General features: G+C 40.7%; 1 protein-coding gene across 1 annotated transcript; it reads left to right on the forward strand.

Annotated features, from left to right (window-relative positions):
- The first annotated feature begins 258 nt into the window (after positions 1-258).
- Positions 259-8,545, forward strand: snx19a (sorting nexin 19a). Its single transcript, XM_030747070.1, is given in 13 exon segments — positions 259-512; positions 1,739-3,232; positions 3,320-3,458; positions 3,558-3,658; positions 3,740-3,859; positions 4,132-4,250; positions 4,385-4,481; positions 4,568-4,727; positions 5,134-5,257; positions 6,257-6,441; positions 6,540-6,627; positions 6,865-6,887; positions 6,890-8,545. Coding segments are annotated over 12 exon segments (2,712 nt in total). The 5' UTR covers positions 259-512; positions 1,739-1,762; the 3' UTR covers positions 6,976-8,545.
- Positions 8,546-14,428: the final 5,883 nt, after the last annotated feature.

Consider the following 14,428-nt stretch of genomic DNA (forward strand, 5'->3'; position numbering starts at 1 on the left):
CGTATCTATTTAGTGAGCTTGTAAAACAGATCAGAAGTGTTGGTGGTGAAGATCAGTCATACTCATTATCCTGCAGTCCAGTGACTTAAAATTATGGAATTATGGAACTAAATCAAGAACAAATGTAGAAACAATGAATTTTTTAAAATTATTTAAATGATTGGAACTGTAAAAACAGAGTGAAGAAATATATATTGATTTAGCTACTACTGTAACTCCTAAATGTCTAATGTTTGAATCTCCTATCCTTGTTTCATATCTATTAATTTATTTATGGTCAAATAATTTTATCCTCTAAATTCTGCATACTAATCACTGACATTTGTTTTCAGCTGCACAGAGATGACTGCATTACTCTTTAACTGTCTCAAGTAGACAACCAGCAGCCAGAGAGCTGCCCATATGGGCTCAGGGTGTCTATCCAGATAATCTTTGTAGGAGGATTAAGACCGGAGGAGGAAGACATTCTACATGCCTTGCATTTGTCCTGTGAGGGTCCTTTAACCTTTCAGGTACTGTTTCTTTTGTTGTCACCTAGCTAATCTAAAACAATAATAACAATCCGCTCTCAGTAGACTACAGGTTAGCTGCATATAATAGGTGAGCTTCACTGACCTCTTCACTGACCTCAGTTGCTGCTAGCCTACAGTACATTTGTAAACAGAGTCTGGATTCTATTGCGGTTTGACTTCCATGCCAAAGATAAAAAGGTTCAACAACAGGCAGCAGAGGACTGACTGCCCATTGAAATTTATATCAATTTACTGCTGTCAGAGCACTTTCTTCCATGTCATGATACTGTAGCAGATGATGTATGCAAGCCTAATGATATTGCCACAGTGCAGTTATTAGAGTATAACATTATACAATATACAAGCAACATAACAGATTTACAGCTGTGTTATGGATAGTTTTTCTTCTAGTTGCCCACATATTCTGGTCCTAGCCTTTTAATTTATCTCTGTTTGATGGGCAGCATGGTGGCGCAGTGGTTAGCACTGCTGCCTCACAGTTAGAATGCCATCTGGGTTCGATTTCACCTTGGCCCAGGCCTCTCCCTCTCTCTGTGTGGAGTTTGCATGTTCTCCCCGTGCTTGCGTGGGTTTCCTCTGGGTACTCCGGTTTCCTCCCACATTTCAAAGACATGCACTTACTGGGGTTAGGTTAATTGGCTAATCTAAATTGCCCGTAGGTGTGAATGGGAGCATGGATGTGAGTGTGAAAGGTTGTTTGTCTCTCTGTGTTGGCCCTGGCTGGCAGGCTGACACCCTGAACAGGGTGTACCCTGCCTCTCGCCCTATGACAGCTGGGATAGGCTCCAGCCCCCCTGCTGGATGAGCGGAAGCGAATGGATGGATCTCTGTTTGATATTATTGTAATCTGAGTATCTCTTCTGGTTTTGAACAGCTGGACAAAACTAGTCATCTCATACTGTAGGAAATCTGGGTGGAATTTTTCAGCTTTTTCAGATTTTAAACTAAATGATCAAACAAAAAAAGTGAAACTGAGAAAATGAAACAAACGAGAAAATATATTCAGTTATAATGCAAACATTTGTTAGTGGCAGGCCTATAAAATAATAGTGAAAAGACATAAACACTGAGTAAATATGCATCTGAATGAGAGTTTTTTAAGTTTTATTATGTGAGGATTGAAGCAATTAAGCAGTTACTGAAATGAAATCATTACCATTTCTTAATGCTTGTCATATAATAATATGTATGCCTTTTTTCAACAGGGCACATCTCCACAGCTGATTATAATGCCTTTATCAGATTTTCTTGGGCAGGGGAGGATGTTAGGGGTCGGAGCTCTGCTGGTGTGGCTCGTCCTCTTCCACCTTCTCGTTAATGTTTGGCTCCTTTGTATCTTCACCAGTCTCTTGGTGGTTCTTGGAGGTTGGCTTGGGTCACGGGCACTGCTGGATGCAAATAGCGTTCTCCACCTGGAACACTTTCTGCCCCTTGGCAACATTAACCCACCTCAGTGTTCACCTGAGCACGAGTGGAGGTTGAACCATGAGATCCACAGCGCTGTCCACAAAGCAGTGCGTGACTTTGTGTCCTCGTGGTATCGCACTCTGCTCCCTGAGGTGGAGGGCGACTTTGAACGTGTGGTGCGTAATTCAATGCTGGAGTCAGTGATGGAACTGAAGGAGCGTGCACGGCGAGTGGACAGAAAAGCCATGGTTCAGCGGCTTCTGGAGCTATATGGCAGTCACCTGCAGAACTACATGTCAGTAAGACAGATACAGTCAACACAAAAAGAAAGTATGAGCCTCTGGCAGCTCTACAGTGAAGTAGACACCCCTCATCCAGCTGTGAGCAGTGAAATCGCTGAGCTCGGCTACTCCAGAGCTCTTGTTCACCTTGTGCTACATGTGCTGATTCCATACCCTCAGATGGAAACCAGGACAGGAGGCTACATGGTTACAGAACTCATTACCTGCAACGTGCTGCTACCACTCATAAGCAGGATATCTGATCCTGACTGGCTCAACCAGACTATTGTAGACATATTCACCAGATGCAGAGAACCATCTCAGGAAATAAATCCTGATGACCACCCAGCAGATCCACTGTACAAATGTCACATTGAGCAGGAGTCCTGGGCCACCTGCAAGTCACTATCTTCTTCTGCCCAAGCTGGTCTCACCAGCAGCAGCACCTCTGACCTGGGTGACCTGAATGAGAGCCGGAGCACGATCTCTGAGAGGGATTCCTCTCTGAGCAGCCTCGTTAGTGTGACGTCAGCGGGGAAATTACAAGGCTGCAGCACAGGTTTGCTCGCACCATACAAAGTGAACTGCTGTCCACTCACATCTGCCCACTACTCCAACTCATCAGAGTCCAAAATCATTTCACTGGACTCGCTAGCTCATTCAGACTCAGATGATGACCTGACAGGAGGCTTTTGTGAGTGTGGTCCTTCAAACAACTTGTGCAGCATGCTCACTTCAAAGGATGATGAAGCTTATGGATGCTTTGGTCCTCTTAGAAATCTAGGACCGAAGGTGGTGGTGCCTGTGGACTCCCAGTGGCCGGCAGGCATAGCCCAAGAGAAATCCCCAGGTTGTCCTAGAAGAAGGCTTTGCTTACCCTCTTACAACTTCAATGCACCCAACAGCGCAGCTGCACCTGTGAATATTCAGAATGTCAGAATTTCTGGAATTGTCACCACAAAGGAGCAGCGTGGCACTGGCACACATCCCTACATTCTCTACACTGTAAAGGTAATGCCACATCCTGGTACAGCTCAACTGGTCTTTGAATATGGATTATTGATGACCGCATATAACCCACCTCTTTCTGTTTATCAGTTTGAGACCATGACTGATCCTGATAGCAGCGTCACTCTGCAGCCTGCAGCCCATCACACTGTCAATCGCAGATACAGCGAATTCCTCCACCTGCAGACACGTTTGGAGGAGAAGCCAGAAATAAAGAAATTAATCAAGAGTAAGACATCAACCTCTGCTTGAAGAAATCAATAATCGCTAATATTTCAAAAAGAAATGCCAGTCTTCTTAATTTTTTTTTTTATTTTTTGCATTTCAGATGTCAAGGGCCCAAAGAGAATTTTCCCTGACCTCACATTTAGCAACCCAGACGGTGAGAAGGTCGAAGTGCGTAAAAGCCAGCTGGATGCCTTCCTTAAAGTAAGCATCGGGATTATAACTTTTACATCTGCATCATTTTAGATTTGTTTGTTCTTGTTTGTGACTGTTTTCTTTTTCTAGCAATTAAGCAGCATTTCTGAGATAGCCAACAGCGAAGACATGCAGGAGTTCCTGGCTCTCAATTCAGATATCTGCACATATTTTGGAAGAAAACCTTTTGTCAAATCAAGAATTGATAAGGTAGGAATGGACTGACAGAAGATTAAACTAATAAGAAGTTCATTTTGTGAAATATTCATATTTACTCTGTTACTCCAATCCAAGAGTTAAATAAGAAGCTTAATATGGAGCTCGGTTTGTGCCTCATTATTGAGTGTTGGACCTTTTCTAATACCTGAGAACGCACAAAATAGAGATGAGCGAATATCCAGAAAGCTAATCATGTTCAGAATGAGATAAAAAACTGTATTCTTGAAGTTGAATTTAATTATCTCATACTTGTTTGATGAAAGATGATGGAAAATGCTTTGGACACCTTGAAGACAGCGTTCCCTCATCCTGAGCCCCTCAGCCCAACGGAGGACATCGACGGAGATGCTGATGGAAGAACAATGGACAACAGAAAGTACAGGTTAGAGCTCCATCAGTCTGACGCTGTGGTTCACACACATTTGAATCCACTTCTACCCTCTTATTATCATTTCAATCTTCCCCTATGTTATGATTAGCTGAACTTTTTTTTTTTTCCTGTCTTGTCCTCTTCAGGAGGCTTTTCCCAAGCAAAATCTCTCCATCTTTCAACATACCCAATATACCTGATCTACATCCTAAAGTGACATACTGCTTCAGTGAAGGCAGCACTGTAAGTTATTATACTTCATTATTCATTAAGGTAAATGTGTTTCAGACTAACATGGGAGAAATCATTTGCTTATTCTGAGTATGTAGGTCCTCAATGGCATGTCACTGTCCCACCTGGAGAGTTTTGTCAGAGAGCAGGAAAGGCTGTTATGTGGACTGTGGGACTGAATGGGAAAGAGACACCACAAGCATAGGTGTGAGCAGCAAGGCAAAGACAAGAAGACTTCAGGGAAAACTCACGGCACAGGTTGAGTTTGTCCATAACACTGGCAACATGCACCGACACAGATTTGCCACATGGGTGCAGCAAAACCCCACTGCCTGCAGTAGCTTTAGCTGAGCAGTAGAAGTGATCCAAATTTTGTTTGCCCACTTTTTGACAAATAGAATTTTTGAATCCACATGCAGTGGAATTTTTTACTTGGAATAAAAAAAAAACTTGATGCATGAACATTTTTTTTTAATTTAAAAAAATGTTTTGTTTGTTTATTAGCAACACAAAAAAACAAGCTCCATATTTTTGTCCATTGTGACTCATGTGTGTGTTTTGCCTTTACAATTAGTCAGATGTTTTTGTTTTTTTTAAAAACTGTGAACATTCCCATCGCTGTGCTGGAATAAATGTACAATTATTGGGGTTTTGTGTGCTGCAGACACAGCTGTGGCGGATGTCGCTTTGAACATTTTGTGCCTGCTGATGAAGGATCAGTGGAGTTGGCTGTGCACTGAGAACATACAGAAGACCATCAGACTGCTCTTTGGCACCTTCATTGAGCGGTAAGAGTTTTTTAAGCGTTTTCTAGGACGTAAGAGTTTTTTCAGCTTCTGTAGCTCTTTGTGAACTATTGTTCCCACTTCATTTACACAGTCTGTAAATAACTCCCGACACCATGAGACACCCTGTGATATGTCTATGAAGCCAGATGACTTGAAGCAATTAGTTAAACTATAATAACCCTAAAAAAATCAAAAACATAGTATTTCACCAAATACTTAATCTGGATGGCATATGGATTTTTTATCTTTTACAATAAATCACACCAAGGCCTCAACAGTTACAGGCGTCTTGAAGTTGCATGTAAATACATGATAAAATGTGGCTTTGGGTCTGTTTTGTGAGCAGGTGACATATTTGCATTAATTTATTTTGCCTTCATTCAGCCAGATCTGGAGGGCACAAGGACAGCTTTGAGGTTTTTTTTATTTTTATTCTTCTTATTATATGTGTGTATATATGGTTGCAGGTACAAAATACATTTCACTGTGCATTGTACTGTGTATAACTGTGCATGTGACAAATAAACACTATCTTAATCTAATCTTAATCTAAGTGGCTAGTTTGATTTGAGTGTTGCATGATATTCTCTGTCAGTGCCTTTCAAAATGTTTTTTATGCTTTACTTGTTAAAATAAATACCCACTGGACTCACTTTATCACATGGTCTGTGGGAACGGGGCTTTTCTGACCATGAGCTTGCATTTAAGAAGAAGAAGAAGAAAGAGCTTTATTTGTCACATACATTTACATGCAGTGAAATTCATTCTCTGCATTTAACCCATCACACACATGGAGTATGTAGTACACACAGCACAGCATGGAGCAGGGGGCAGCCAAAGGGCGCCCGGGGAGCAACCTGGGGGGGTGGGCTTGCTCAGGGACCCACAGTGATGCCAGCCCGAGGATTTATTTATTTATTTATTTCCACTTCTCTGTTCAACACAACCTTGAAAATGCATACGCTCACTAAAGCACTGAACGAGTGATTTCTGTGTCAGATGGCTGGATGTAGGTGTTGCCCACCTTACCAGTGCTCCATGCTGGGTGATTTACCTACAAGTGCTGCAGGAAGCTGTATGGCCCGGCGGCACGCTGCCTGCTCAGCCGCAGCCCGAGCGAAGCACCGCAGAAAAGGAGAAAACAAAGGAGCAATGCTTGGACTGCCTGATGCAGCTGCTCCCAGGTGAAGAACATCTGTTAGAGTCAGATTACAGCTGTTAAATGCTGCTCTGATTTTCGCAGCTTCTGAAGGTATGTTTCCTTTTTTTAACGCCTGAGCAGAGCTCATCACTGACATGCTGGGTAATGAGAAGTACAGACTGAGTTTGGAGACTATGCTGGAGTCTTTGCAGGACCATCAGATAAACAAGTGAGTCAGCAACCAAAACCACTGAGCAAACAAATCTGATAGTTTCTGAGCTCCTTTGTTAAAATAGAACAATCAGTGGTGGTCTCTGATTATCGCTAAACAGCGTAACCACAATGTTAACGTTTGAGATAGAACTAAAAACTGCTCCTGCATATCATATTCATGCTCCATATCATCCATCTAAAGTTGCCAGTTTCTTAATGTCTTTTTCCTCTTTCTGTTTTTTTTTTCCTCCAGGCATCTGATCTACTGCATCTGTGACTGCTGCTGGAGTTTTTGATCCCTGAGTCGTGTGATGAGGCCTTTCAGCATTCTCTGCTACAGAGCCTGGCTAAAGACACATATTGAGACAATGTCCCTAATTTTGATTGGCACTAGTTTACAAAAATCAGCCTGCTGAAGCTCAGAGATGTTTACCATCATTGAAGCTGGTGACACCAACAGACTGAATAACTGATTAGGTAGGCTGGCTCTGTGACCGGCTACAGTGCAATCTTAACACCTTTGAAGCTGTGTTGGACGTTGGACTTCTGTCGTGGACGATCCTGACCAACCTCTGCAACACTTACTGGACAGGCAGCTGATGACTGTCTGCCAGAGACATATATTTTTATAATAATTATTATTATTTCATTGTCATTTCAACTGCTGTAACAAAAGAATTTCCCAAATGTGGGATAAATAAAGTATTTCTCATCTCATCATCAAACAAGCTTTCGCTTCCATTTCAGCTCATAAAGCTGATATGTTTGCAAATGTTGCACGTTCCTTCCTTAGAGCAAGGTAAGGTCTCACCTGAGTGCATATTTGCGACCTCCATCTGAAATATGATGTTACAATATTGTTTCTACATCTTCAGCTGATGCATTGAACTTGACTGATTCCAAGGACTTTAAAAGAAATGAAAGAGGCTCTTCCAGGATTTTATATAAGGTTTTATTTTGGACTTTATCACCTTTTGTCTAATGATTGCTAGCTGTCTCGCTGTGCTTCCCAGTGCAATCATTTCTTTCAGCAGAGCCCTGTGACATCTCAGTGAAATCAGAAGGAGGGGCAGAGAAGAAAGTTGGGGCTGAACTTCAGACAGGTGAAGTGAATCGGTATGTTTGAAGTTGAAAGCACTGTTGGGGAATCCCCCTTTAAGCTACAAAGTGAGCTTGTGGGATTTTAGAAGTCATAAAGATGATATAATGTTAGTGGATAGGCTTTATCTTTAATTCCTCCTCTGTTTCAGCTAAATTATTCATGTAATCCAGCCCTTTTCACATGTTTTCACTGTACAAACACTATTTGTGTGAAAAGAGTTAAAGATCTGTAACGTGCTCTGACTCATCTGAGGCTTCAGGCTGAGATTTCATCGATAACTGTTATAGTCTTCCCATGATCTTTTGATCCTGAGAGCATTTAAAAGAATATGCATCACTTCACAGCCAAGCTCTTTGATGAGGGATGGATTAACTGCCTGACTTACAAAACCACTATGAAAATACTCTTATGTTTTGCTCGAGTGGTAAATTAAAGGGGAAAAAAAAGTAAGGTGAAAATCACCAGCTTTTGTAAAATGCTTCCATATGGCAGCATAACTGGTTTTTTTTCACAATTTAAAAAAAAAAATTTGTGACACTGTAAACGCATCACTTGTGATCTAGATGCAGTCTGTACTTCAAGTGAAGGATTTATTATCAGTGTTAAGCAAAACTAATTATCAGAGAAACTGATCTCTGACACTCAGCTGAAAGAGGTATTTGACTGTCGATTAGAACAAATAGAGAATAAATTTCAATTAGACTAAATTCTGCTAATTTCCTGCACTGAGATATTGTCACGTTTGAGGTTAACTGTGGCCGGGATGTGGCTGTTCTCACTGCATGTGTAACCAAAGGCAACAGCTTTTATTCAGAGGTCCTGTAACCAACCCTGCAGCACCTTTAAATGTACAGTAAGTCAGTCTATTGCAAACAATTTCAACCATTTCTTTTAATACAAAACACTTTACACCAGTTTGAGTTTCCAGCTCTGTTTCTGACAGTGAGATTAAGAAATTTACGTGTGTGTGTGTGTGTGTGTGTGTGTGTGTGTGTGTGTGTGTGTGTGTGTGTGTGTGTGTGTGTGTGTGTGTGTGTGTGTGATAATCTTGTAACACATTAGCTTTGTAAAGCTCTAAGATCACAGTGTGAATAAAAGGTATAACATTAGTGTGTCGCAAATGTTCACATATAAACTCATTTTAGATGTCATGGTGAAAATCCACTCCTATTGTTTTCACTTGCTGGTCAGCAGGACTTCATAAAGTGGAGGTTAGGAACATTTAGCACATCTCACTTCCTTTCTTATGAGATCATGGGCTGATACTGGTGGGGCCCCATCTCCTGTCTCATGCTTTGGGATTGTGACTGGAAACCAGGGGAGATGAAATGCTTAAGCTGCACTGATGGTGGCCACATACGAGAGAGAACAGCTGGATTTTAACCATAAATTGCTCAGTGCAATACATATATGCAAAAGTATGCTTCTCAATCTAATGTATCTGAATTGTAATTATAAAATTTTACAATTTGAGTATTTGAATGAAATCTCCACTCTGCCCAAACTACCATGACTGTGGTTCAGATGTCACACCACATTGCAAACATTAACATTCAAATTGAGCAGACACGAGTGGGCTACAGTTAGCCTCTGACTGACCACCAGCAGTGAAAAGGTTTATGCTTTTGTTATGAAATACTCCAGATTATACTGCACTATGGACGAGTTATTAATTTTGTGGGGACATTCATGAATACCAGACAATGGATGTCTGGTGATCACTGGTGTCTTTCTCTAACGCCACAAGGTTAACGTTGCTGTTTTGATGGCAACATCCCCACAAATTTTCTGTGGATTACAGTGAATTTTGTTGCACACAGTTGTAGTTGGGCTCCCTCAGGGTGACCTGTAAAACCTTAGGTGATTAGGTGATCATCGCTGGATGGCATTAGACTTAATATTAGCACATTAGCCAGATGCGTGGTTACAGTATGTGGTCTGCATGAAGGCCATAGAAAGTACAGTTTCTTGCTTCATTTTGAAATTGTTTGGTTGACAGAACTAGAAATCACTGGACTGGGGAAGAAACAGCATGCTGCCACTGATGATGATGATGCTTGGAGACACACACCCACCAGTGAAGGCAAAAGAGGGTCTAAGCCCATACTAGCAAGGTGTACCTAATAAAGTGGCTGGTGAGTTTATAGCAGTAACAGGATGATGGTGATATTAAACTAGTTTCCTTATAATTCACCATGGTCCCAAACAACACATGTTCTTTATGAGTTTGCAATAGCTGTGACATTAGACATCAGTTACAGTTTGTCCACTGACCGACCATGCAGAGAAAATTCCAGAAAACCAGAGAGGCCGCTGAAGCATCATGAACTGTGGCCGTTTTACAGCGTTGTAAAGATTAATGTACAGTCTCATGCACATTTGTGCAAACATTCCACATGTAGTGATTATTCAGAGCAGGTGAGTACCACCAGCTAAGGTTAACAAATGTTTTTTTTCTGACTTTAGAGCTAAACATCTGTTTTCAATCATAATCTGTAATTAAAATCACTATTCTAGTTTATTCTATGTATTCTAACACGTTGTCATTTACCCTAAAATCCAGAATATGCCTTGTATGAGGCAGAATAGCACCTTTTGATGTAAGCATGGCTCACTGCTGATTCCAGTATGTGACCTTGCAGTGAAGTAAATCTGGTTCCTGTTAGCAGTGTGTCCTATGCTGCACAGAGCAAATGTGCAGTGAAGCCTTTAAGGAACTCTGACAACCCACACCCTGCCCTACTTCCATGTACTTTAGACTAGAAAAAACCCTTTTTTTCTGGAAAACAACAACATATTGCATTTGCAATATGACTTTATCCAAAGGCAATTCTGTTGCCTGTACTCCACCCCTGTTCTATTGTATTAAACCATTTCACCAATAGAAATGAAAAGAGGCTGCATGAAAATTGGTGTAGTGGTAGGCAACAAAGCTGTGAGTGTGTCTGAGATTGAAAACTTCACCTGCAGAAGGACAAACTTCATACATATTTTATATTAGGGAAAGTGAAAAGGGTGATGTCGACCTCATGGTGACCTCAGCTTGGACCAACTGTGTGAGTCAAATTTAGTCACTCTGAGTAACTCTGACAACTCTTGACCTTATCTGTGATCTGAAAGTTCATAAGGAGTGGGTTTATGTTTGTAAAAAAGATTATTCCCATTCATCCGTCCGTCCATCCATCCATTTTCTTTTGCTTATCCAAATCAGGGTCAAACCTATCCCAGCAGTCATAGACCAAGAAGCAGGGTACACCTTGGACAGGTGACCAATCTGTTGTAGGGCTAAGACTGTTCCCTATGTTAGCAAACCTACAGTGCAGGACCACATACAAACTTACTTACACTCATCATGGGGATGATGCTTTTCATGCTTTTTATTTTTTAACTGTTCTTTTTCCAGGGTGGAGTGATTGTACAGCATACATCTTTAATGGCTGTGAAAAACAAGAATTGGGCCACAAGTTTGAATTTCTTTCTTTCTCTAGTCCACACGGGGTCAAAAATATACGTACAGGCTCACATATATATATACATACAGTTTATCCCCACTCATATTTGTTTAAATGTCCATTACAAAGTTGCACTTTGGCCAGAAACATTTTGGCCAAATCAACAATCTTCTAGCATAATTCTGGCTGGATGTATGACTGCTCTTCTTGGCAGAATTGGTATTGATCAATTGTCTTTATTTGAAACAGATTTGAAACTATGGATATGTAACACATGTCAAACAGGGGTCTTTCCTCATTTCTTTGTTTGTGCTAAACTTTTGAATAGCTCTCCTTTAGAGGTCATTATGCTCCCCAGTCTATAAGTAAATGCTTAACATTTTTCAAGTTGAAAATGTAACGATCTCTAAATCCATTTCTCTGAATCTCAGTGAAAGAATGTGCTGTTTTTTTTTTTTTTTTTTTATTCCAGGATTTTGGTGCATAACATCAGCCGCCCATATAAGGTAACATCTGATCTTTTTGTGCTTGATACACAGAATAGTTTCACAGCAACATCTATAAAACTGTACATCTATACATTATGGTCTTATCAGCTTCTATAGCTGCTGATAAGAATAATAGCATTAACGAGAAAAGCTGGAGCTCTCATGCTGAGATTACATTGCAGCTTCAAGGCTGCAGCTGCCTCACGGTGATGAAGTGAAATGTGTCAGTGTGAATTCTCTTTTTCATCTGTAAACGGGCAGCGGGGGAAACGGTGCCCCTCGTAAAGTTTTTTTCCCCTTTTTACCGCACCACAGTACACTTTCTTTACATGAGAGTATACGTGCTGTAGCTCAGAGGAAGTGTAAAACCTGTCATTTTAATAAGTAGCTTTTGTAAGCCCTGGGCGAAGACCAGGCTTACAGTCGCAGCCTTCTCTGTTTAAACAGATATAACACAGCGAGAAGGGAGACACGGAGGTCTTGGTTTGATTTCTACTACAAACTCTGTGTGCCTCATTCGATCATATATGAGAGAAGATACAATAAGTTTAAAAAAAAACTCCACACAGTATAAAAATATTTCTCTAGATAATTGTTTATATACAGTACAAGACTAGAGCAGATAATATTTTCTAGTATAAATGAAGATTCTCAATAAATGAATTTTGTTAAAATGCTCTATAATCGAATGCACACTCGCTGTAGCCACTGCAGAAAATACACTGCACTTTATCAGAATTCACATGTACTGCACAGAGTAAAAATTCTGGTATTTCTCTGCCAATATGAGGTCAACGAGGAGTGTTGCCACAGCAGACACTATATCAGCCCCTGGAAAGGCAGTCATATTTGACCTGCATCCAGGAATCACTGCAAGTCATTATTCTGATCTCTGCACAGACAGAGAGCAGACCGAGCTATGTGGACAGTGTGTAAATCAGAGTCTGGGGGATTTAGGGTAACATTATGGGAGACTGCAGTCTTGCACTGAGCGAGGCTGAAAGAAAAAAAGAATGTGGTGCAGAGTAAGAGAAATTGTTACAAGGGGCTAGAAGTCAATTATGAAATAACTTCCTAATACAATCTAGCTGCAGCACAACAACTCCAAAACTTGTACATTTCTGGCCCGAACTTATTATAAAAGTTATCTCTGCACAAACTGTGTGCACTTCAGTTCTTTGGCAGTGAAACTGTGTCTGCAATAGTACAACTAAGAGTTTCATTTAATGTCATCAGTCAGATGAGACAGCTACAAAACAGACGCCCCCTTTTGGATGTGGTGCCTGCGTTCCTCCCCAGGTACTAACTGATCCTTCCCCAGGCAAATCAGCACAACACTGCACACCAGAAATGAGGTAAATGGAGACAAATTGAAATCATGAACCCACAGTTTCATATAAATCAATAAAAAAAAGGAAATGACATAAGCTTATCTGACTGCTTGTCATTGAGACTCATTTGCATATCAAAAATGTCACTGTGATTTGAAAAGTGGCTGTAAAGAGTGTATAATGTGTTTAAAGCTGAATTAAAGGACTGTTCTTGACCCCCACCCATCTGCAATATTAGTAAACAAAAAAAAAAAATGACTGAGATAATATTGTAATCAACACCTGAATGAAACTCAAGCTGTCATCCCCTTACACTTCTGTTTGTTAAGTGACCTGGGTCAAATAAGGTCTGATGGCTTTATGGGGGCTTTGAGACTTCTGGGAAATGGTAATAATTGGATTTAGACTGTGACTGCTCTCCTGAGGTGTGAAGCAAAACCTGGAACAAGGCTGCAAACTGGCTTCAACCAGTGACTGTATAACAGAAAAGAAAGCAGGGTTAATAAATGAGTTGATTAACTCTGAGATGGGTAACTCTTAGTTTCCAGACCCAGAAAGGTGACCCAGTGTTAGTTCAATCAACTCTGAGTATGTTCACCCTGAGTTAATATACAAAATTGTCATTATGTTCAGATTATCCAATTTCTTAATCATGGGGCTGTGATACTGATAAAATATTAACTCATAGAACCTGCATATTTTATTTACTTTTATTTTATTTATGTATCGGCCAGAATTCATGTCTTGAAATGGACTGCATTTGGACACACACACACACACACACACACACACACACACACACACACACACACACACACACACACACACACACACACACACATAACATTTCTTAAGATATGTGTAGAAGCCACACGGATGTAACTGCATGCTTGGATAGGCTCGGTGGAAATGGGAGAAACTGGGAGGTGTTACAGCTGATGGCCGTCCAAATCTGGCAGGGAAAAATGTTGACTTTTGAAGTGGATGAAGGATAACATGACTGAAATACACCCTGAACTGAAACTGGTGTTTATGCATTGTATTGCCCTGAATCAGAGACTGTTTGTTGCACTTTTGATTCACAACTGTCAGAGCAATTTAAGTCAGTATCACTGCTGGATTCTTATTCTTCTCTCAAAGAGGAGAACTTTCCCCACATCCTCGTGTCCAGACTTGCTCAGAAAATGTTGGTTCTATGTGGATCTACCCTCATATGTGAAAACAAACATTCTCAGCAATGAAGGTCTCAGTGATAATCACCTGTCCGCCTTCCTTCACATTTCCTCCTCGGACAGTGAACCTGACTTTAATGCACTTGATCAGGCCCAAATCAGACCAGATTTCTCTCAGCGAACAAGAAAAAAAAAAAAAAAAAAAAAGCCTGAAAAGCAGCTGGTGAAGTAATTAAACTACAAACAAGATAAAGTTGAAATATACAAAAACA

Source organism: Archocentrus centrarchus, chromosome 14 (genome assembly GCF_007364275.1).
Source record: "Archocentrus centrarchus isolate MPI-CPG fArcCen1 chromosome 14, fArcCen1, whole genome shotgun sequence".
NCBI lineage: Eukaryota > Metazoa > Chordata > Actinopteri > Cichliformes > Cichlidae > Archocentrus > Archocentrus centrarchus.